Source organism: Aedes aegypti, chromosome 3 (assembly GCF_002204515.2).
Source record: "Aedes aegypti strain LVP_AGWG chromosome 3, AaegL5.0 Primary Assembly, whole genome shotgun sequence".
Classification (NCBI taxonomy): Eukaryota; Metazoa; Arthropoda; class Insecta; order Diptera; family Culicidae; genus Aedes; species Aedes aegypti.
The window spans coordinates 402,564,282-402,589,549 of record NC_035109.1 but is presented as its reverse complement, the minus strand read 5'-3'; the positions used below and the strand labels follow the sequence as shown (position 1 = coordinate 402,589,549).

General features: G+C 36.1%; 1 protein-coding gene across 4 annotated transcripts in view; it reads left to right on the top strand.

The window, feature by feature from the left end:
* Positions 1-25,268, top strand: part of LOC5564119 (POU domain, class 6, transcription factor 2) — a 458,131-nt gene that overhangs the window by 431,092 nt on the left and 1,771 nt on the right. For 2 of the 4 annotated variants that reach the window (XM_021855443.1, XM_021855442.1), the window contains exons 6-10: positions 8,032-8,609; positions 23,003-23,183; positions 23,890-23,946; positions 24,814-24,897; positions 25,066-25,214. In XM_021855443.1, coding sequence (XP_021711135.1) covers positions 8,032-8,609; positions 23,003-23,183; positions 23,890-23,946; positions 24,814-24,897; positions 25,066-25,214 — 1,049 coding nt within the window. The remainder of the gene's footprint in view (positions 1-8,031; positions 8,610-23,002; positions 23,184-23,889; positions 23,947-24,813; positions 24,898-25,065; positions 25,215-25,268) is intronic. The other 2 variants (XM_021855444.1, XM_021855445.1) reach the window with 2 other exon arrangements.

The window sequence follows — 25,268 nt, the reverse complement described above, 5'->3', positions numbered from 1 at the left end:
ATTGTGTGGTTGCAAGGTGTCAGACAGCAGCTGTACCTTCAGCTGTACGCGATTGCGAATTACGCAGAAAACAATGCGAAAGTTTATTTAATTTACTTAAGGTTTTATTGAATTTTGTTTATAATACTTTGCTTGCTAAAAGATAGCTTACCAATCAGGTCTCCAGCCCGACCGGTACAGGATCTGTGTTCCTTCAATGCTGCCCAAGAATATTTTCAGTGCTTTGTAGATTTCAATTAAATCAAATAAACATAAAATATATTTATAACAAACCAGATACTATTATTCCCAGGGTCTGTAATATAAAGACCAACGATAAACGATGATATAGTCCCATTGTATAAGGTCGGGGTTTGTCGCCAAATGAGAATCATAACGCCCAACAAACAATCTGAAACACAACCCGGCTTAGTGAATCATGAACTACAAGGGTTAAGTTCACTACGGGATGTGTTTTCCTAGAATTATTATTGGTGACGTGAGACGACTTACAGTATTGGACAAAACATTTGCAACTTTTTCGATTTTCCATGCAAAATAACCAACTATGGTAAGCTCGATCTCAGTTATTTATGGACCGATTCAAATGATAGTTTCACAGAACATCTTTGAATTTTAACATGTATTTTTCAATCATTTTTCCATTCAGGAGTTTAAGGGCCGATTTCTTACCCATACGATTAAACCAGGTTTAAGGCCTAAGCGGTGGTGAAGAAACCGCTTATAAGAGTGATAACAGTGAAATTTTTGACGAACAATTCAACTATTTATCTCAAAATCTGATAGCTCTACACAAAATCTGCCTTTAAGAAACTTGTTCATCTCGTCAAAATCACTATGAAGCTAGTCCTTCAAAATGTTTAGTTATGTCATTTATAAAGAGGTAAGATCTACCAATCTGAACCCTAGTCTCGTCTTGTTTGTCGGGCTAGGGTAATATATTCAGGTTTTTCAAAGATTCGCGGTACAAATTCCTTGCTACTGGCTTCAGATTCTGAAATTAAATCTATTTAATCTATCAGATTTGAAGCCAGTACAAGCCCTTTTTTCAAGTATTTTTCTGAGTTTAATCTAATCGCGTTCAATCTAATATGCCATTCTGCTATGATCTGCATCAATGATGCATTATTTTACATCAACTGATCTAAGAGCAATGAAATGCGAGGATTGAAATTCATCATTATAAAATGAAATTTTCAAAGGCATTGTTTTTGGAATCTCTCTTGTGCAATGATAATTTCGGAAGACTGCTAGTAGGCATTTAATCTTCCTCCTATATCTTCGAAATCTTACGGCATAGGAATTCATGTAGCTGCTCACTTCCGTGTTTGAGAAATTTGGCTGGGAGCTCGTTCTTCGCAGCAGCTATGTTAATATTCAGCCCATTGATACTTTTCTTTACCTCATCTAGCGATAGAAGTTCCACAGATCCACTTCCGTTATCTCCGTTCAAAAATGAATCGACGTACTCCATTTACCTGGCAGCCACCATTGTTTTATCAGTCAGCAAGTTTCCTTCGTGGTCGTTGCACATGGCGAGAGACGACGCTGTTTATATCCGCATAGCATTGACAGATTCGTAGAACCTTCGCATGGCGTTCTGTTCCATATCGTCTTGCATATTTAGCCATTAGAAATCAATGGCGAGTTCTTTGAAAAAATACCACCAATGTGTTGGCCTTAAACCTAAAACATCAAGAATTTTCAGAAGTTCTGTCACAATATTTTTATCAGAAGCTCCACCAAACAAAGATTTGTTTGAATCCCGTATCTGCATCAATATGTTTTCTATAGTATCATGATCAGTGATGGAAAAAAAATCAGCGACAAACAACACGGTATTCGAACGGTCTAAGGGGGCCGTCGCTCTTGCAGCAGCATGATTTGAAAACCTCACCACGCGCGCATTGTACCGACATAAGGAGCATCCGATGCAATGTTTGTCGTGGGACAAAGAGTTTATCGGATGTTGTTACAAGTAGCGATCAACTTGAATCATGGCGCATCCACGCTATTATTTTTCGTTAAAACCATTCCCGAATGATTTTAGAATCAAAAACAATATATCCGAAGTGAAATCAATAGATAAAAATGGAACAATCCTCAGAATGATAAAACTATGGCTCGCGAATATTTAATCGCTAGCCCACACGCAGAACGATGCATTAATCGCGGAGCGTAGTTTGTTGTGGTATCTTAACGACAAAAGGTTAATCGTTGTTGCTATGATCGCATGATGAAGAACAACCGCGATGCATCATTTATTTTGTCATGATCACTAGATTTCCATCCTTGATCATAATCATGATTTTTCAGTTATAACTACACGGAGAAAATGAAGTACCCAAAAGTGAGTTTATTCCACTCAATTTGGAAGGTTTGCGTGTTGACTTAATTTTGAGTTAATGGGGTTGAAGTTGATTCCATTTGAAGCCGTGCAAAAAAAAACCTATTGGCTAGGTTCTGTTCACTCAATCGGCTGATCAAATTGAGTGTTTGAGTACTGTGCCACGCGCTCAAATTTGAATTGACGCACTATGGTTTGGTTTGAGGGTTGTTTTGCTTTTTGCTCTCTTGTAACAATAGAAGGAGCGAATGACATAGGGAGAGAAAATTAACTCAAAAGTAAGTTAAAAATACATAAATATGGGGTTTCCATTTTCTTCGAGTACACTACCCATAAAAGCATATCTGTCCCATATGATTTTTCGAACCAACTCCTTTTTTTTTATTACAACGCTCATGTTTTGAAGCCCAAGTAAAAATGGAGCAAATGTTTAAAATGAAAAAGCAGTTTTCTCTTTTGAAAATGACAAATCGAAGAAAATAAAAACACACAGCCCTTCTATTTGACAAATAAAACAGCTGTGTTTTTGTATGTTACGATTAGTCGGTTTAAAAGGAGAAAACTGCTTTTTCAGTTTTGACATTTGCTCCATTTTTAATTGGGTCTTAATATGTGCTTCACTACGCGCATAATAATTACAATGCTTTGTTTGAAAATGTTGTGGAAAAATATGGAATTGGTACAGCATATGAATTTTCATCCCAAATAACAACTGCAAAACATAAATTGTCTGCATGTGAATAAGTAAATGGAAAACCGAATTTAGTACTTTACCATTTAATTCCACTAGAGAATTTTAGTGGATTTAAATGGTATAGGACTTAATTCGGTATTTCATTTACTTATAGGTATTCCACTAAACAAGTCATAGATTAATTATTTTCAGGTTATTTTTTACTGATCGATACAAGCAAAATGAGCTATCGGTGGTATAATGAATATGATATGCAGAAATGTACTAGAAATCTGTAATCATTTGTACTAAAAGAAACACTTCAAACTTTGAGCCCTATTTTCTCAATGCCTTTTTTCCATATGGGACAGTTATGCTTGTATGGCAGTAAAATGCTGAAATCATTCTTCTAACACACCATTCCGTGGAAAAATCTACAAGTATTGCAAATTGCAATGATCAAACTGATGAATCATACTGTTGGAATTCTCTTATTCCTGTGGGTTTTGCGTAAGTGTATGTATTTACATGTCTGCCGCCTCCCTTTTAGTCTTTTATACAGAAGTGGGTTGAAATCATGTTGGTAATGAAATTTGACTTAACTGTCGCACGGAGCCGCAAGCAGAGCAAGACTGAAGCAAAAATGGTGGGTATCTACATCATGGGAGCCAAAAAACAATAATTTATGTTATAAACTAACAATAATGAACAAAGCTTTTCTGTGAGACAGAAAATTCATCTAAAAGTTTCAGAAGTTCACACTACGTCTTTGATTTGAGCTCACTGACAGGAATTAAGTATTTTTATTTTTTTCGAAATCGAGTTTAGCTGAAGTGCTACGAAAACAATCCATCAGATTTTCCTAAAAGTTCTTCCAAAACTTCCATTTCTATTTCTTGCTCTAGAAATCGTGTTAAAAATTCTTGAATGACAGCAAATACCTCGCGAAATATATTTTCCTTAAACATGGTATTTTATTTAATCGAGCTCCTACTAATAAATAAAAACATCTGTAGATTTGATGTCTCTAATTGAAATCTTTTATGGATTTGATGGTGCTAAACCCTGAAAGAAATTCTTGGAGAATATGCGAAATACATGAAAAATATGTATGGAGGGATTCATGGAGTAATAGATAGAGAAATCCCTTACACATATTTTAAGGAATCCCCTGTGGAAGAACTCCAGGATTAACATTAGGAAAAAATCCAGAACCATTTTTATAATTTGGAGGAATTTTTAAAGGTGTTTAAGAATGAAATGCAACATTTTTCAGTTAAATTTTTAAGTGCAAGATAAACTCTCCCTTACTCGATATTTCATATCTCGGTATCGAGTTAGAGATCCAAAGTTAACCCCTGTCCTCCCAGCAAATGGAGAAAAATATAGATTGATACCATTTTGGCAATTCTTGACGGATTGCCTTCGTTTTAGTTCGAATGGAATCGTCTGGATGTTGAGTTATTCGTGGCTCATAGGCATTTTGAGAAATAATAATCGATACGGAGTTATTCCGGTGGGTCACTGAGTCAAGTCGAGTAAAAAGACCCCAACTTTTTTACCAATCAACTTTTACCCAACTAATTTATATAAATCTGACTCCATATTATTTCTAGTTTCGACTATGGACGACATAACTTTATTAGAACTTTATTTATGCTTTGCGTATTTTTTGATCATTTATAGGTTTTCCATAGAATAGGTAGGTTTTTTTTTGTTCCTAACTGGAAAATTTGGGTATTGAATATTATAATTTTGACAAAGCAGATCATTTTAAGTGTATTGGCCACCTAGAAAAAGATAAATATTTGAAATTATTCCTTAAGCTCAACATTTTCCCATTTAAAAAAAAACAGGGTCAGAACTAAATCACTGGACCTTTCATCTAAGTGGCAAATATCCTTCATATGATCTCCAACGACCAAGTATGAGTTAGTTTTTGGAAAATGATCAAGATTTACACCCAAATTTCGACAGTTTAGAAGCAAAATAACTTTCACCTATCTTCTGTTGATTCTAAGGAGGTCCCATAAATATCCGAATAAATAGCCAAGGCCAAAGCTGTGTCCAATTTAGTTCTCACATGACGTACGAAGTTAAACTTTGAAAACAACTCGAGTTGGAGTCAGATTCACACTTATTAATTTGGTAAAAGTATACTGAAAAGGAAGTTGGGATCATTTTTACCCGACTTGATCCAGTGACCCACCATAATAACTCTAATCCAGTGAACATTTTCAAAAAATCCAATGATCCTCGGAAACCTCTACATCCAGACGATTCTATTCGAGCTACAACGAAGGTAATCCATCAAGAATTCCAAATGGTATTTGAACTTTTTTCCATTTATGGGGTTTCATGGCTAACCTCGATGGTCCCTTGGATCGCAGGGTCACTGGTTTTGTGTTCTGCAACTCGATACCTCGCTAACTCGATGGCCCCTTTATTGTCGAGTTATGGAAAGTTGACTGTATTTCAAGATAAAAGAAATCCCTCGAAAACATTTGCATAACTCTCTGTTGCATTTTTAAAGGAACGTTAGTATGAAATCCTAGTGGAAACAATAATGGTAAACAATTCTGAAAAAATCTCATTTTTTCTGATTATTTTCGGCACAGTTCCGCTAGGAATTCTATAGGAATATTAAATTTACTGTGAAAACAAAAATCCAGTTAGATCTGCCAAAAAATATTCGGAGAAATAGTTAAGAATCCTGTACAACTCCTTTTAATTTTTTGTTTATGAAATATAAGAGAGAATCTTTAGTATGACACCAGTGGCGCAACCAAGGGGGCCCCCAACCAATGCTAATTCACCACGGTACTCGTCACTGAAGACGGCTTTAGAGTTGAGTTCGAAATACGCGTATGTCAAAAGATACAAACTCTAGTGGAATTAATGGTATAGGCCTATTCACATGACGTCACAAATCAGCTGATCAGGAAGCACTATGACAATTCTTCTATGAAAATGACAGGCCCGTGTTAGCACCGGTCCTCCACCGATGTAAACAAATGCATATACGGATCTGTCACATGAAAAGGCCTATAGTACTAAATTCGTTTCACCTATAAAAAGGGTACCGTGGTGAATCAAAATCCGGACGGCACCAATATCCGGACACTCTGATAATATTAATCGAATAGAAGTAAAATTTAATCTTAATATGTTTGGTTTCCCTATCATTTGTAATCTAGTTACCATTGCCAGATAATTAATAAAAATAAAAACAAAAATAAACCCCCAGTACGACGTCATTCCTTTGCCAGTGCTTGTTCAATTAATAAAACTGTCACGAACGCATCACAATGTTTGGTGATCAAAATAGTGCTGAAATTATATATTTTGGATATCGTTTCAACATAAAAGTGAAAACCAACAATTATCTTAGCATTTTGTTACCAAGCGGACTTAAAATAAAGTGTTAATTTATATTTAAAGCTGTGAACAAAGTCTGTCCGGGATCACAGGCAAGTGGCTTCAAATCCGGACATCATTTTAAATCCATATTTTTTGCTTGTTTGGGCTTGGATTTGAAGAAAATTAATGCAGTACCGCTACAACATTATTGTGAAAAGTGTTTTTTTTTCTATCTTTATTAACGAGATTTTTAGCCCTGGGCCAGTTCATCTCGGGACCAACGGCTTTACTTCCCTTCCGAAGGAAGTCGTCACTGAATTTTTTAGTGACTATCTCGGGGATGGGATTCGATCCCAGGTCCTCGGCGTGAGAGGCCTGTGTTCTAACCACTACACCAGGTCCGTCCCCATTGTGAAAAGTGTTATAAGTGAACAGATACCCTTTTGTTGCCTTAAAGTGATTTATTTAAATTATCAATGAAGCAGCTTAAACCCACAGCCGTGAATCGCATATTTTCAGCTCCACCTGAGGCTATCAAAACCAAATTATGTTTATTTTGTATTCAGTAGTGTAAGTTAATGCTTGAAACCCGTATAACTGAGGTATTTATCGTTTAAAGCTATGCCTTCATGAACTTTCCACGAATTATCCACGTTACAAAGTTGCTGTCCGGATTTTGATTCGAAAGTGTCCGGATTTAAATACAAAGCTTACTTCTGGTGTCCGGATTTAAGAACAAGACTTACCTCATTGCATTAGTGAATTACAAACTATAATTGTGATTTTCAACGTGAAATTTATCATTATATAGATATAATGTATATTTGTCTATATGACAATTGGACTTCAATTTGACTCCAAGAAAACTTATTCAAAATTGAGTTTGAACATTAGCAATTGCTTAAGCGTCCGGGTAGGGGAAGTGGTGGTAAAATGAACACCGTGCCTTTTACCGAGAATAAACAAATTTCTATGAATTTTTATCACGCACGGACGATTTAGAGCATAAATCCGAGTGTTCGGATTGATACGGAGGTCAATTGAAGTAAAAATATCAACGAAAGCTAAGATTTTAGAAAACCACGTATGAAAATTGGAGCTGACGTAACTTTTGGCTCGGAGGTCTTGAGGTTTTTCAGTGATAGGAATATCCTTGTGATGTGATGTCAAATCTGAAACTTTTAAATTTCGTTTTGAATGGGTTACAATCATTTATAGATATATTTTCGAGCATGCAGCAAGAATTTTTAAAAATATTCGTTTTGCTCACGTTTTCTGCATGATGTTTATTTTACCACCAACAGCTGTTCAATTTACCCACCTAGTGCATAGAAAAATGAACATTTCCATTGTTTTTTGCTAGCGATAGAAATATGTAAAAATTTAGCTATTTTGGTCTGAATTCATGTTGCTGCCTTAGCTAACATCCCTATTTTTGATCTTGTGCGATAAAACTATACATATTCCTCGTTTTTCTATCAGAAACGAGATGATATCCTCAAGGTGTTCATTTTACCACCCCTTCCCCTATTGATGCATCACGGTATTCCACTAAACAGCTCGAGTATAATTTATCATAAACGAAATCTCAATTCAACAGAATAATATCATCACAATCTTTCATTGACTTTTGCTTTCCATCTATCAACAGGATTACAACGTCAAACGGTGAAATCACGGTTACCAAGTCGCAAGCACCTCCCACTCCGCCCCTATCAGTACAAAAAAATCATCCCGCATCGCTGCACTTCAATCCATCCATTTCGCCCCAACCGTTGCTCCATCATGCGAGAGATCTGCTCCAGCAGCAGCAACATCCAGTGCCGCATCCCGTGCCATCCAGCAGTCACAACTCGACGCATTCGTCTCTGGCAGGCGCTTCATCTTTATCGTCGCCCTCGACCCATCTCGGAGTGGACCATCATCATCACCTAGCGAAAGAGCAACAGGGTCTACAGCACAAACCGTCCGCTACGTCCACCAGCAGCACCAACAGTAGCGTCCCGACGCCGGGAGTAATCTCCCTCACCCTGGACGACGTGGAGCAGAAGATTTCCCCCCACTCGTCGGGCTCATCGATGTCGTCTAAACGTCATCGAAGTCTGACGCCCCCACCGCGAAAGATGAGTCCTGCGGGATCGATTCAACATTCGCAAAGGGATGAGGACGATGATGACGAGGAGGACGACGATAACCATTCCGCCAACAACGAGTTGGAAGACTCTCCAAGTAAGCGATAAGGTTTCGTTTTTATTCCGATTTTAAGTAGCAACAAGTTTACTCATGTACAAAAACACCAATACACACAATTATCTGCTGGACTGGTTGGGGGGTTGTTGGGGATGGAAGATGGGAACACACACTTGAGGCAATTACAGCTAATTTAGAGCAATATAAGTAGATGATACAAGCGCTTTATACGTGTGATCGAACCAAGAAAAACATGGGCGTGTGTGGTTAAATGCCTTTACGAGTGTTTACAGCACATTTTTGAAATTTTGATGCATTTCATTTTCGTATTGGTTTTGCGTAATTAATTGAACCAAGTCTGTTTCTCTGTTTTATGTTTGATAAAACTTAAAAAGTTTTTAACCCTACAATCAAATGTATCTTTTAGGAATAAGTTTGATATAGTTTTTGGAAAGTTATACGAAGGCACCGTTTAATGTAATTTTTTAGAGTAACTATGTGAAGTAGTAGTAGGGCAAAAGATCTAATGATATATTTTCGAGACTTATGACTCAATTCAAAACAAATGTTTAGAACATTATGAGAAACAACTGTGGGCAATTCTCACCAAATATCATATAAATTTATTGGGGTCTTGTTTGTGCCTATCGTAATGATGCTTTGAGATGTCTTAGTTTAAATAAGGGTTCATAAACCCATGCAGGGCACATTATGTTTGAACCAGGTGATTTTTTTTTATAGATAGGGATTAGTATTTGGTCCATATTTTTATAATCAGAAAGTTTAAGAATCATCAGTGATAATGATAACTTGAGCATCTTGCATGAAATTTTGTCGGCTTTTACTACTTATTATTATTTTGAATACAATTTGTTATATTTAAGGAAATGCAGTATGTACTCATTGTAACAGATTTTACTCACTGTCCCAATAATGAGCTACACAGTGAAATAAAACACCTACCCCCTTGTACAAAGGCGAGAAAATCAGATTTCATCATCTGACTGGGGCCCTCGTTTGCTGCTGTTATTTATCAAACTTGTTACAACTTTCGAAGCATTACCGATAATGAACCGATACAGACGGCATATTTTCCTTCGCTTGCTTTAATCGTGCTTCAAAATCATATGAGAACGAATTCTGCAATACCTAAGCTACACTAATGAACTCTACATGAGATTATTGAGTGTAAATTAGCTGAAGACGTTTTTTTTATTGTATCATGCAAACGCTGCTGAATCATGCTGAGTAAATATATAAGACGAGCGATGATGATGAGCATCCAACAAAAGAGTAAACAGGCACGCAGTGCCTGCAACCGCGACGGAATGATTTCTTTCAATTTCTGAGTCAATTAATTTGACATTCTCCATTAACGCTTAATTTACGCTAAACAGTTGCCTAAGTGCGGTGCTTTATTTCCTATTGCTGAAACGGGAGCGCGCGCGAAAGAGAACGCGATGGTGCATTCCTTCCATGGCGAAGACGTCTATTGGTGGGGAAATATTTTTCAAATCGATCCATAATGGAAGGTTTATTAGGATCATACATTGATTTCTGGAACCCCCGGCATCGTCAATCAATTGAATGAGTAGCCAGGCAAATGACAGAAGAAGGTTTTAAAATGATTGAATCGAATGGGACGTGAAGGGCTTTGATTTTTCTCTTATTGACATCATCAATCCGTTTTAGTTGATGACGCTGTTTAGTTTCACAACTATCTAAAAAATATGTGGTTGGAAAGAATGTTTTATAGAACCGGGTTGCCCATCGTGCTCCTCGGAGCACTGATGTCCTTTGACGCTTTCACAGATGCTTCGTAGCATTTCAGAAAAAAATGTTCAGATGTTTAGAAAAAATGTAGGCTAAACTAGCGAGATCTTCAATAAAACACTTGGTTCATTAAATATTGCGGATGCCTTCAATCTTTGGCTTAAGACTTTCTGAAGAAAAACTACCACGTTTCGTAGTCGCCCACTAACATAAGCGTTACATACACAACTCTACACAACAATTTAATAAAATATTAAAATCAACATCTCTTTCGCTGTCTACGTATACACGACGATGTAAGTGTCAAATGTATTTCTCATACATCCGAAGGAAGTATAGACTTTAAAATGATGATACCATGTTATTTGGGGTAATCGAGTTCTGTTCACTTCCGAGCGTCGGGGTCTTTCAAGGGGCTCGCAGCTCGTAGGTTGAAGCGCCCATCTAACGAATAGTTTCGATGCCCACCGAAGCATATGGTTCATTTCGCAGTTTGAGTTGCAATGTGTACTGCTGCTCCCCACCACTCATTCGATTCTAGATCAAGTTCTGAGTGTGCTCCCAAAATCTGAGCTAATTTGGATGAAAACTGAGACTGCACAAGCCCTTTAAAGTTTATATGGGAATTACTATGGGAAAAGCTAGCAATTCAATCCATCGGTCATAGTGTTTGTCCATGTGCTCTTGGGGATTAGAACTATGTTGATACTATGAGATACGATAATCAGCTACAACTTTGCCGAAGACCGTTTTCAAATCGGACGCCTCAGTAATTAGTTATTGATTTCTGAATGAGTTGTAAACATTTGACACGTGTTTCGTCGTGTACATGTAAACAGCAAAACCTTACAACAGCAAAATTCCTCAGGCTGGAATTACTTAGAACTTGATAATTACTTAACTGTAACATCTCGTGGTGAAGAGTTAATTTGATTATTTGAGTTAACAACATAAGGCAAAAGATTTCAAATCGGCAGATTTTTACCTACACGGTTTACCATTTTTTATGGTCCAAATCAACAATCCAAGAGGAAAAAAATTATCTTTTCCTGTTGTTTAAGATATAAGATGTCATCAGAGAAGTTGTTCGTAACAAAAATTTGCAAATTCCTAGAGAAAAGTTGATTCGGGTGATTATTTATAAGCTCTAAATTTTGAATAGATTATTTTTGTTTATGGTAATATGAGGATTTTATTAAAATGTTTCTTAAGACACTATTGGTCTCACTCTTTATTTGAGCTGCTTAGTAAATTGATTCTGAAAGTTTTAGCTGGAACCAAAAATTTGTTTTTTCGTTCAAACTTTTTTGTTTTTACTTTCGGTAGAATATGGATTCGGGAGGAATTGTATGTTTTTCCTTCATTATAGTTCGCTAGTTCATCATTGCGGTAAATGCAAGAGCAGGGAATGTCTGAAAACTAATTGCTGTGCAAAACCATGCGTGCCTCTCCAAAATTATTGTTACGTCTCCCATCCTTTTCTAATAAACTCAAAGCACGGTGCAGGAGACAATTTATTTTTGTACGAGACAAAGCGAAGTATAATCTCTACTCTTTCAATCTCTTTCGTACCAGCACAAAAAATTCACTCTAGAAAAATTTCATCAAGGTATGCTTTAAAGGCGGACAAGCTTAATAAGTATTCTGCAAAAATTTATAGTTGTGGATCTTCATTTAATTAGTACAATAAGAAACATAAGGTGGTATTAAATTATACTCAATGTGTTTAGGAGTTTTGACGGTCTATGATAAATAAATTCAAGTAGAATTTTTGACGCGTGTACGAGACGCAAAGAGTGAAAATGAGAGAACTCGATACCACGAAGCCAAAAGCACATTGTGAATCAGCACTGACAGGGTGCAGTGTAGAAAAATTACTCGTGCACGTCTCTTTCGAATTTAAGGAATAATCGTGCAGCAGCGCGTGTAGCATCGGAAGAGATTTGGGTCTAGAACGTTTTGTTTCATAGTAATTCACTAGCTGGCTTAACTTTTTTTTTTGAATACCTCATTTATTTAAGGCTCAATTGCGTTGGACGCAATTTGCATGCAATTTTATTACTGGGATCTCAAACTTTCAGAGTTTTCAAATTAATTTATATATAACTTTTAAATGACAACATTTATAAAGAGTGCTTCAAGGAAACAGAAACAAAAGTGTACAATGGTCCGAATCGTCAGCAGGAAAAAAGTGTTTTCCCTGTTCTCGTCGATTTTAGACGTTCGGTGTCTTCAGAGAAATTATTCGTATTTGAGTTTTTCATATTCAAAGAAAAAAGTTGAAAATTTGGATTTGAGTTTTAATTTTGTCTAAAACTTTTTTGTGGCTTCGCTCTTCTGCAAATTTTTAGAACATGTTATTTGAACAACTTTGTCGAAAACCCTTTTGATCTAACTTTTCATTTGAGCTAAGTAAATTGATTTTGAAAGTTCAACTTAGGGTGGACCCGAGAAATCAGTTATTTTGGGCTAACTTTTTAATTTTTAGTTTTACGTGAATGTGATCTTCAGAAGAGTTGCAAACGAAGTAATGAACATCGCAAGTTTTTAATTCTGGTAGTTTTGAAGCAATAAGCAAACATAAGTGAAAAACTGAAATCTTTTGATGCCCATAACTCACGGTGTTGGTTCGATAAAATTTTTCTTTCAGAGGCATTCGGAAGGCCATACAATAGGCAACTTTAGTTGCAAAAACCGTGTGAATATAATTTTTGTAAATTTTGAAAATTCACTTAAAAAATACACTTAATTATCTCGAAATTCGCATGTAACTCACAAGATTTTAAAGTAAATGGCGTGCTACCTTCAGCAAAGTTGTAGGTTTTAGCTAGATCTGCAACTTTTTCAGATGAAACTTTCTGAGGAAATGTGAAACAAAAAAATGTAGAAGTCTGTTTACTACAGTACTGACCCGATTTTGTCAGCCCCCGATTTTGTCTGCCCCTGATTTTGTCAGCTTTTTGACCCGATTTTGTCAGCCTATTTTTAATTTGTCAAAAAATTGTTATCGTCATGTTTCACCACGTTTACATTAAAATTGATGATGATGTTTGATGTCATGCACGCATGGGCGTAGGCAGAGGGGGCAAAGGGCAATGCCTTTTATTATGTGTTAAAAATCGAAATTATCAATATAAGGGTGGGGGATATATTTTGAAATAATTATCCAAATAGCACAATTCAAAATCTTAAGGTTTCAATTTTATTTATCGCAAAAAAGCTAATAAATATTCAAGTAATCGAACAAATATTAACTCTTCACCAAAAACCAAAGTAAAAAAAAGTTGATACCGTTGTAGTATCCAGAGAATAGGTCAGAAACTCGTATGTCCAAGCTGATTGTTGGATAGCTCTCGAAGTTTGTCTTGAAATATTCCTGTAGGTAAAACAATTCGTTTATTTCTCATTAACCTATGGATAAACGCAAATTGACTCATTTTCACCACGAATAACGGATGACAACGAACTGAAACTGGTCCGCATTAGGTACGAATACATCACTTCAATATTGTACATAAAACCTCCATATTTTTGCTGAAATATTTCAGATTGTGTTAAAGCCCATCGTACCCCCATAGAAGGGAAATAAAAATGCCATATATAAAATATTAGGTCATTAAAATATGTAACGGGTAATTGTACTGTCCATAAACGCATATTTGTAACATTCGACAAAAGTATGTATTGAGTAAATTGAGCACCAACTATGTATTTTTGCCTGTATGGGAAAAATGTCACAAATTTTATTGAGATGGTCAACAGTATTTATGATTTGATAAGGTTTCACGGCATCAACTAGAAATCATCAAAAATATCAAATGTGACATTTACGCAGTTGGGAGCAATGTTGGTACTGTAGGGGAAGATCCCCTAGTACCGGACACCTAAGCCGCTATATTCATTATTTAAATACTTTTGATTTTATGTGGTCTTGGTGCGCATATATGATAAATTTTATCATTTTTGTAGCGTACAAACATAAATTTGAAAATATAAATTTGAGTTTGGACATTGTATTTTGGTTATGTATTTTAGTACCAAATTGACCAATCATAAAAGGTGGCTTCCATTACCGGACACGATCTGGAAATACCTCAAATTCTGTAAATGGGTACAGCACTGAATGTTTTTACTCTAGGAATAGTATTTCATTGCCATTTCAATGCATTTGCAATATTCACAAGAGCAATTTGAGTTTTACTTAGTCTGCAAGTTAGCCATCAAAAAACTTCTTCCAAATATGATGTTGAAAAACAATACATTTTACGGGTTGTACTGAATTTTTATTCTTCTTATTTTTATTGCATCTTTGATTCCGTTTTGATTCGAATCCCAGACAGCTTCAAATTCCGAACACTCTACTTTGTATGGGAAAGATTTCACTCGAAATGTTTCAAAATGCGCCGTCAAAAAGTTCTCAATTTTAAAGATGATTTTTATAAACATTTTACATAGCAACCCATGAGAAGTTACAATGTTCAACAAGTTTTGACGTCTTTCTAACGGCTTAGTGTGTTTAATTAATGATTCAACTATTCTGATTATGTATTTCAAGAGCTGTCCGGATTTCGAATCAAAGTGTCCGGAATATGAAGCGATAGTGTGGTTGTGTTCGAAATAAAAATCATGAAGAGGCCGAACATTTTTATTGATTAAAGTGAATCAGCCCTGTCGTCCTGCTTAGTCGCGCTTAGTCGACGACTAAGAAGCTTTCTCAGACTTTTTTTACAAATTTCGCTCAAATTCATAAAAAAATAAAAGTTTTGACATATTTGCTGCTTAACGCCCTTCATGACATCAACTGAAATTTTTAGCTGTATCAACGCCCTAGTGTAATTTGAACTTATCTGACGTAGATCTTTGCGAAGTCATAAGCGTATAAACGCCCTGTAGAACATCAATCAAAATTTCTTAACTGTATTAGCACCCTGTAGCATTTTGACCTTATCTCACATAAATCTCTGCGAGGTCATGAATGTTAACGCCCTATAGGAAACCAACATAAATTTTCTCGCTGTGTCAACGCCCTGGTAAATTTTGACTTTAGTTTAAGTAGATTTTCGCGACGTCATGAGAACTTTAAAGTCCAGTAGACTATTATACGAAATTTTCTAGCTGCATCGGCGTCCTGTAGTAGCGCCCTTATATCACGTGTATTTTTGCAAGGTCATGAATATGTTAATACCCTGTAACAAATCAATCAAATTTTACCAACGCCCTGGTGAATTTTGGGCTTATCCTACGTAAATTTTTACGAGGTCACTAGGAAATCAATTCAAATTTCCTAACTGTATCAGCGTCCTGGAGTAGTTTGCTCTTGTCTCACGTAGAACCTTGCGAGATCATAAATAAATTAACGAATTGTTTGACATTAACCGAAATTTCCTAGCTGTAACAACGCCCTGGAGTGATAAACCTTATCGCCCTGGAACGATGTAATCTTAACTCACGTAGGTCTTAACGAAATCATGAGCATCTAAATTTTCTTGCTGTGTACGCTTACGCCTTGGTGAATTTTAACCTTATCGCATGTGGATCTTGGAAAATCATGAGCATGTAAATGCTCTGGAAGACATTAATCGAAATTTCCCTGCTGTTTCAGCGCCCTGGAATGATTTAACCTCATCTTACGTAGATTTTTGTTAATCTTACGTAGAACATGTTAACTCTCTGTATGATTTCCATTAAAATGTCCTAGTTATATCAACGCCCTGGTGAATTTTGATCTTATCGAACATTGATTTTTGCGAGATCATGAGCATGTTAATGCCCTGTATGACTTCCATCCAAATTTCCTTGCAGTATCTTCGCCCTGATGAATTTTGATTTCACGTAGAAATTTTTGCGAAAGCAAGAGCATTTTGACGTCCTGTAGGACTCTATCCAAAATTTCCTCTGCTGTTTCAGGGGCCTTTAATTAGCTTATCTTATCTAGATCATTGCGATGGCATTAACATGTACGCTAGAGTGATGCAAATTTTGAAATGTTTGCTCCCCTATGCTTAAACGATTTTAATTATAGTAAATAGCATCCTCCCAAAGTTTGACGTGATTCGGAAGAAATTTGACTGTGCACACGCCATTTGAAGTTTATATGGAGATTACTATGGAAAACGCCAATCTTTTGTGTTCAGCTCTCTATCTCTCCTTCATAATATTTTATGGAAAAGTGAACAAATTCTTCTAATATGAAATCCTCCCAGCTACAACTTTGCCGAAGACCACTTTTTGATCGGACCTCAGGATAAATTGTTATTCATCGTCATAAAGTTGGTTAGCATGCAGCATGCATCACCAACTGTTCGGCAGGCAACAGTGGTGCTCCTGGCGGGAAGAATAGATCAAAGTAATCCAGGCTACTATGTTCTACAGCAAAAAAGCAGTGTTGCTCTGAAAGTAATTGAATGATCATCTCAGCATGATTTAAACTTTAATACCAATAATAACAAATTATCCTTACGTCCCATCGAAATGTGGTCTTCGGCAAAATTGTAGCTGGGAACTTTTCACATGAGATGAAAGTGTTCACTTTTGCATTGATTATTATGACGAGCAGTTAGGGGACTGAACACAAAAGGTTTGCCTTTCCCATAGTAATTTCCATATAAACTTCAAATAGCGTGTGCACAACCAAATTTCTTCCGAATCACTTCAAATTTTGGGAGGATCATTTTCATCATAATTGACATTGTTTAAGCATAGGGGAGCAAAAACTTCAAAATTTGCATCAGTCTAATGTACGCCCTGTATAATTATAATCGAAATTTTCTAGCTGCATCAACGTCCTGGTGAGTTTTGATCTTATCTCACATAGATTTTTTGAAGTCATGAGCATTTTAACGCCCTATACGACATCAATCTAAATTTTCTAGCTGTATCAGCGTCTTGAAGTGTTTGTTTTTATCACACTTTGATCTTTGTGATGTCATGAGCATGTAGTCCTACAGGACATTAATCGAAATTTTCGAGCTGAATAAACGCCCTAGTGATCTTTGACCATATCTCACGTAGATTGTTGTGAAGTTATAGAATGCTTTGTGTCAGATTAAATTTTCTAGCGATATCAACGCCCTTGTGAATTTTGCCCTTATCTCAAGTAGATTTCGAGGTTATAAGCATGTTAACGCCCTGTATGACTTCCATCGAAATATTCTAGTTGTATCTACGCCCTGAAGAATTTCGACCTTATCTCACTTAGATTTTTGCGAAGTCACGAGCATTTTAACGCCCTGTAGGACATCAGGCTAAATATTCTAGCGCTCCGAAGTGATTTAACTTTATTTCACGTAGATCTTTACGAGGTCATGAGTATGGTTATGCCCTGTACTACATTAATCGGAATTTTCTAGCTGCATTCACCAGGGCATAAATATAAATATAAATATTCGCGAGTAAATGAACATTTTGTTGCCCTGTAGGACAGCAATCCTATTTTTCTAGCTGTATCTGCGCTCTGAATTGTTTGACCTTATCACACGTAGATCTTTACAAGGCCATAAGCATGTCAACGCCCTATAGGACATTAAAAGAAATTTTCGTATTATTAGGTTTGTTTTTTTGCCACAATTAACATTTATTTTAACACTGTGTGCTAAAATTGGATCCAGAAATAGTATCCAGGTGATTTCTAAAGTCTATTTCATGATTAAATTGCATTCAAAGTGCTGGTAAAATTTACTTTTTGTAGTATAAGGCAAATCGGGGCAAATTAAAACGGTTGGGCAAGATTAAATGCAAAGTTTTAAATATAATAGTAATAAATCAGGGCAGGTTTGTCAATACTCAAAATTTGCTTCATTTATTAATAATGTTACTCTAGTCAAATTTCGCATCACTTTAAATTTTAAATGAAATATTTGACGATTTCATCTTACCCTACTCGTTCATTTTTTCCCGGTGTCGTACATGTTTTCAATTATTTTTACGTAAGTTCTATCGAAGCCGAACAAAATTCTAATTTTGAAAAATAAAATTGATATTCAATGATATGCTTTATAATTACCCCAATTTTTCTTATGCTTGAACACAGGTTGCACATGAAAAAAAAAATGTTGGACATGACGATACATTAAACTGCTTAAATGGTACAATGATTAACAAATTTCGAGTGGAATTATGGGAAATATCCTTGTGCTCAGGTGGGCTTCAAATTACGGCCACTCTACTTTATATGGGAAACATTTCACGTGAAATATTTCAATTTTTGTAAAACTGAAGTTCTCACTTACCAGGCTCGTTTTAATAAGAATTATTTATAGATAGCTATACAAATGTATAATTCCCAGCTGCTTGAGACGCCTCTCTAGTAGTTTGACGATTTCTTTTTCTTGTTCACATGAGCTGTCCTGAATTCGAATCAAATTGGCCGGAATATGGGGCAAAAGTTAGGAAGTGTCCGGAATAAGAATCATGAAGAGTTCACATATTTTTATTTATTTGAAATTGTTTATGTTGTTGAATTGAAATCTTCACCCACAATTCGAAAGTTAAGCGTTTTGAAGGGTCGATGACGCGAATTTATCAAACAGATGATTTATGATGATTTATTTTATATTCTTTTGATGAGTTATACTTCACTGAGGCCTTAAGTGTCCGTAATAGAAATCAAAACGGTAGAGAAAAGAGATAAAGATCTAAAACATATATCTGCAATTTACCCCTGGAATACCATTAGCTCATCATATATAGCTTTTGTAAGGTCTAACCAATAACAGCAAGCTATTCATTAGATGTGCAGATATCAAAATTTGCAATGGCTCCGAATGGCCAGAAATAAAATTTTGATGTTATCTTTAGATCTTTTATCTGTTATTATGTCAATCCTCAATAAGTGTCAAATCGAAAATTTTCGAATTATTCATACAAAAATTGCTCTAAGCATTTAATTCATGAATTTTTCTTTAGGAGTTCTGTCAAAAAATGGTATAAATGTTTTTTTTTTAGAATTATGTCACAGTTTCCTCAATGTACTTTTCCAAAAATAATTTTATTAAAAAAAAAAATCCTCAAAAATCATGTGAAGAATTTCTTCCGTAAATTCCATTTTTAAATTCCTCAGTAACATTCATATAAAATCCAAAGCAAATCGTTCAATTTCTCTGGAAAATACCTTCCGAGCTACTGAAGTATTCGCTGAGTAATTTTAGGAGATGTGCTTGAAAAAAATCTCGGGTGAGTAAATGAAATTTATGAAATTTTTTCTAGGGCTTCCCTAAACGAGACGTAGTCCTAGAGCGAAATCCTAGGCGAAATTTTTGAAAATTTCCGGTATGATGTTTGGAAAAACAGCTAGTAATACTTGATAGAACCCAGATAGCCATAGCGGTAAACGCGCAGCTTTTCAACAAGACCAATCTGAGTGTCGTGGGTTCAAATCCCACCGGTTGAGGATCTTTTCGGGTTGGCAATTTCACCGACTTCCCAGGATATAGAGTGTCTTCGTGCTTACCACACGATATACACATGGAAAAATTTTCACCGGCAAAAAAAAATCTCAATTAAAAATCTCAATGTAAAAGTGCTCAGCTGAGAAGCAGGCTTTGTCCCAGTTGGGACTTAATACCATAAAGAAGAAGAGTATTTGATCATTTGTTTCCAATATTTCTGGACAGGGCTAGGGATGTTAACTAGTTGGCCTAAATTTCACGAAACTAGAGTAGTTTAAATGCATTAATCTCATCAAGTAGCCTTTATTCTGCGCATTAGATTTCCAAAACAATCGTATCCATACAAGTTCTGGGTTGTCTCGAGTAACCGGTGCTGAAGAAATTTTTGTTGAAATTAGTGGTGATATTGCAGGAACACTCCACAATTTTTGCAAAATTCATGAAATTTGTAAGTTTTTGGAGAAATCTAAAGATAATTCTGAAATAATCACTGAATAAGCTTCTGAACATCTCTCTATCATTTTTCTAGTAACTTGTTGGTAATTTAATCTGGATCTGAACAATGGTACGATCGACGATGAGGGTTTTCGAAGAATTTATAGGGTAACCTTAAAATTTCATGTAAAAATCCGAGAACATACAACTCACTCAAGATTAATTTTTGTTGTATGCAAGACATATCTGTTCACTGGAACTGTTTCTTCGAAATGCAATTAAAGTTCCTCGGGTGGAAAGTTATGTTAACAAGCTATTTTTTTCCTTATTTATCTATGTATAAGTATTTGTGACACTTTTATGGCGAAACGCCCTCATAAACGTCAAGGAATAGAAGCGCCCTCTAGGCTATCAAGACGCCCCCCTTCAAAAAGTGACGACTAAGTAGCTCAAATTTTACGACGACAGGGCTGTAAGTGAATTAAAGATGTGGAATCTTCATCCACCATTCGAAAATCAAGTGTTTGCAAGGCCTGATTACGCTAAAGTTTTGAACAGAACGATTCAATTTATATGTGTATTGTGTAGTGATTAGTTGTACTTCACTGAAGCCTTAAGTGTCCGTAATATGAACGGTACCATGATCGATGAAGTCCATTAAAAATGAATGTATTTTGAGACACTGGTGCGAATATTACAAAAATATCATGTAACAAATCAAGCTGTCCGTAACTGGGGAACAAGAGGTGTTAGATCAAAATTGTGGCTTGACCATATTTAGTTTAAATATTGTGGAAAATACATTTATACTTTCAAATTATGATAATATTCGTTCAATAAATAGTAATATTAGTGTGTGGTTCACATTATTTTGCCATATTTAAAATGATTACTAATTAGGATCAAATTTACGGCGATACGTCAAATTGTAAACAATTTTAAAACATCTCTACTTATTTAAAAAGGTATGCAAATTTCAAGGATGTGGTATTCTACGCAAACATTACTCTCTATAATAGCTTCCTTTTCTTCTAATACGCCATCTTGATTGAATGATGATTTCTCAATGTTTCGACTTTGTCCGGTATTGGTTCTGTCTGGTACAGGGGGATCGGCCTATAAGTTTTTACGACGGAAACTTTTACATACATCTTTCAAAAAAGTGTTCCGAGGATCATTATCTACTAAAACCCCTGTACTGTTCTTCTAAGCCTACTTGACCCAAGTTCTATGTAAGACCACGGGAAAATTATGAATTGTTTACTGCCGTGAATCGCAAGTGAGTCGCATCTGGATTTTCGTCAAAATTGAGTTGAGTTCAGTTTTCAACATATCTTTCAATGCTCTTCCAGCTGCATTAATGAGATAATATGATTTGTTCGGAAAAATTAGGAAGAAAACAGCAAGTCAAATTGTCCCATAATGAAAAGTAACCGCATATCAGTCCCTCTACAGCATAGTTTCCCAAACTGTGGGTCGCGACCCCCAGGGGGGTCGTGAGCTAGTCTTTGGTGGGTCGCGAAAAAAATCCAAAGTACGAATTTATTTCCAAAGTTTTTTTCTATGTTTCCTTAAACTTAAATTCTTACTTTATGACAAAACAAGTTTTTTCCAATGATCAGGAATTCAGTCAGTTGGCACTATCTATATTATTCTAAGGTTAAGGTCTAAGGCTGAGAAGAACGTCGCCAATAAAGCCTTCTTTAATCGTTCTTTCTTAATAAGCTATACTCGAACTTCCATGAGTCGAAGAGAATATTGGCCCATGGAAATATCGAATGTGATGAACATTATAGTACTCAGGTTTTTTTTTTTTAATTTTCAATATGGTTCACGGTTTCAAAATCTCTATTATCATCAAACCTGCATGCTTCTCCGATATTTCTACGAAAACGTTCAGCATTCGGTCTAAGATTTTGTGGTTAGAAGGATAAAAAATATTCTGTCGAAAAAAAATTCACATACCTACAATTTTAGCTGCGAAATTGTCTTTTCTTGGATTGAGTTTGTAAAACAATCCTTAAACTTGAAAGTATTCCATTTTCTCCAACAAAATATTTTCAAACTTTCAGTATGTGAAGCAAACTTTCAAGGTCGAATAGTTATTGGTGGTGCATGCAACTTCGATTATAATCGAAATATTGATTCCGTGTGGTTCCGTGAGTCAATATTGAGCAATGGAACATCGACTCATGGAGGTGTGACTTAATTGAAAAACAAAAAATGCTAGAATATAATCAGTTCTATATGGAAATTTGATTGATGTCGAGACATTCAATCAATCCTTAGTGTTGTTAAAAGAATTTTCTATATTGAGACAGAAATCTTGTAACGAGCAGTTGCAAGTACAAAAGTAAAATAAATGATTTTATTCACTGTTTTTTTAATCAAACATAGTTCATGTCAATGTCAATTACGTGTGGTATTGTGATATTGTGATCAAATCTCATTCCCATCATAGTAATAAGTGACCTCAGAAGCTTCAGTACAAAACTTGTTTCTGTACAATTTTTCACTGGTGGGTCGCAAAGAATACCCTTGTTGGATAGGTGGGTCGCGCAATCAAAAAGTTTGGGAAGCTATGCTCTACAGATTTACGCACGGTGTAACACAAAAATTAACCGTGGTATGACCATATTTACATTTTTCTCGGAGTGATATCGTAGTGAAAAGCAAATTGTGAAAGTTTCATTAGGATTCGATCATGTTAAAAACCTCTAGAAATTTTCACGGCCGTTTAATCTATGCAACAACATAAATACACAACATAAAACATACAATAAAATCCACAGAACAAGATAAGTTCTAGCACTATAATCACTTCTCGTCTCCCAACAGATGAACTCACAATCAACCAAACCAACTGCAACGTGGTCGACGGAATCGACCTGGACGACATCAAGGAGTTTGCGAAAGCGTTCAAATTGCGCCGGCTCTCGCTGGGCCTCACGCAAACCCAAGTAGGCCAAGCGCTGTCCGTTACGGAGGGGCCGGCCTACAGCCAAAGTGCCATCTGCAGGTAAATGTTCCGTGAAAGTTTTTCAGTTGTTCTTCTTTTCTCACTCAACACTCAATCCGCTCTTTCGATTCGGTCCGAATCCGAAAGTTTTCGATTCCACCGTTTGTTCTACGCCTTCAGCCACCCACCTCGCGGATAATTTGCATATTTTTCGTCGTCCTCATTTGATTAAATCACCACAAGGTTTGTAAATTAAGGGCTGCGAATAATTTTAAATAAAGTGCGAGGAAGGGGTAAATAGTGGAAGGGGTAGGACAGACACCGTCGGTAAAAAATTAAATCACAGGTGAAAGCGAAGAAAAATTGGATGGCTCTATGCAAAATTCGAAAAAGGATTACACCTCAGCAAAATGAGACAGAATGAGTGAAAACGGTGCCAGGACATTGTTCTTCCTTGTTTATGTTTCATTTACGTTAATCATTATTCATAATCAATGGACTAGCGGATTAATTTATCGTTTTTCTTTCTTTCGCTCATCTTTTTTTGTGTTTCCTCGTTTTCCACACCGCATTTGGAATCACACGTACATCATATCTTCTCGCTCCATCCATGATTTTGTCCGTTTACGAATGCAAACTGCTCCATCGCCACCGCCGTCGCCTGCTGCCTTCATCTCCATGGTCACCGCCGACGCCAACTTTTCTCTGTGTGTGCCACTGTGCCAAAATGCAAATTTTTCCTCTGACTTTGGGGTCCGATGTGCAGCGCCCTCGCCGCTCAGATGTACTGTGCAGCTCAACTCTCGTCGCAGCAGCAGCAAATGTATGTATTTTGTCAACTCTTACTTTTTTTTTGGTTTTCCATTCTTAATCCTTATGACTATGTAGAGGAAATGGTTGTTGTTGTTTATGTTATTTATTTGCTTGGTTTGTTTGCACTTTGGTCTGCACTACATTTATTGGCTTTCTGTTTCACTTGGCATCACATTTTACCATAGGAATCTAAAAAAGCTTTACGATAAGGTAAACTAATGTTTCAAAACGCATGTGCATGGCTTTCATCCAATCCAGAATCGTAGATAATACCGTGTTAATTTGTGTATGTGTTTTGAAATATTTCAAATAACGAATATTTTCATGTCGATTACGGTTCACGAGAACAGGTGGGTTTCACCTTTACCTGCATGCGAACATTGTACACTTCATAGTCTAATTAATGTTTAATCGACTTCATAGTTTGCTTTGATTTGATCTTTTTTTTTTCTTTCATCCGGGAATCGGCCAGGGCATTGTTTTGCTTTTTAATTTTTCGTTTAACATTTATTTTCCAAATTTGATCGAATCAATTTATTTTCGAAATTTCAATGTCCTGGCAAATTCCTACTTTAACGTATTAAGCATACAAAACAAAATCATATCAAAATTCTAAATTCTACTGACTACCTTTTCGTTTGATTGGTAACCGCAAAATCTCCGATGGTTCGAAAACCATCTCCTTATTTAATTGGACTTTTTCTCCTAATGTATTTTCGTCTTGTTCTTTCTTCCTTTCATTTGTTGAACAAACCAAAAAACACCACAATCACATTCGAACGTAACAATGATCCTAATCACAATCACATAACCATCTATGGCGTTTTGCACCCTCCCAATCGATCATCAACATAAACCATAATTGGAATAACCAAAGGTTTGAAAAACTAGACATAACTCCTAAAAGCGCCCAAAAGATCAAACCGGTCCTGGAGCGCTGGATGAAGGAGGCCGAGGAAAGGTATGTTCGTTTATTTGTTTTTCAAAATATGTGTGTGTGTGCCGCATCTAGTTTTCATGTGCAATTCAAATTACACGCTGTGCCTACTGCGTTTCACAACAAATCTTTTAAGCTGATCATTTGATTCGATTGCGCATATTCATGATCTGAGGTGTTGTTGTTTTACAGCCATTCGTCCAGATTCAAGTCAGGGCAGAACCATTTGACCGACTTTATTGGGGTGGAGCCATCGAAGAAGCGGAAACGAAGAACGTCTTTTACGCCGCAGGCACTGGAATTGCTAAATGGTCACTTTGAGCGAAATACGCATCCGTCTGGTAAGTTTAATATTGTATTGTATTGTCCATTTCGAAATTTTTAAATGACCCTTT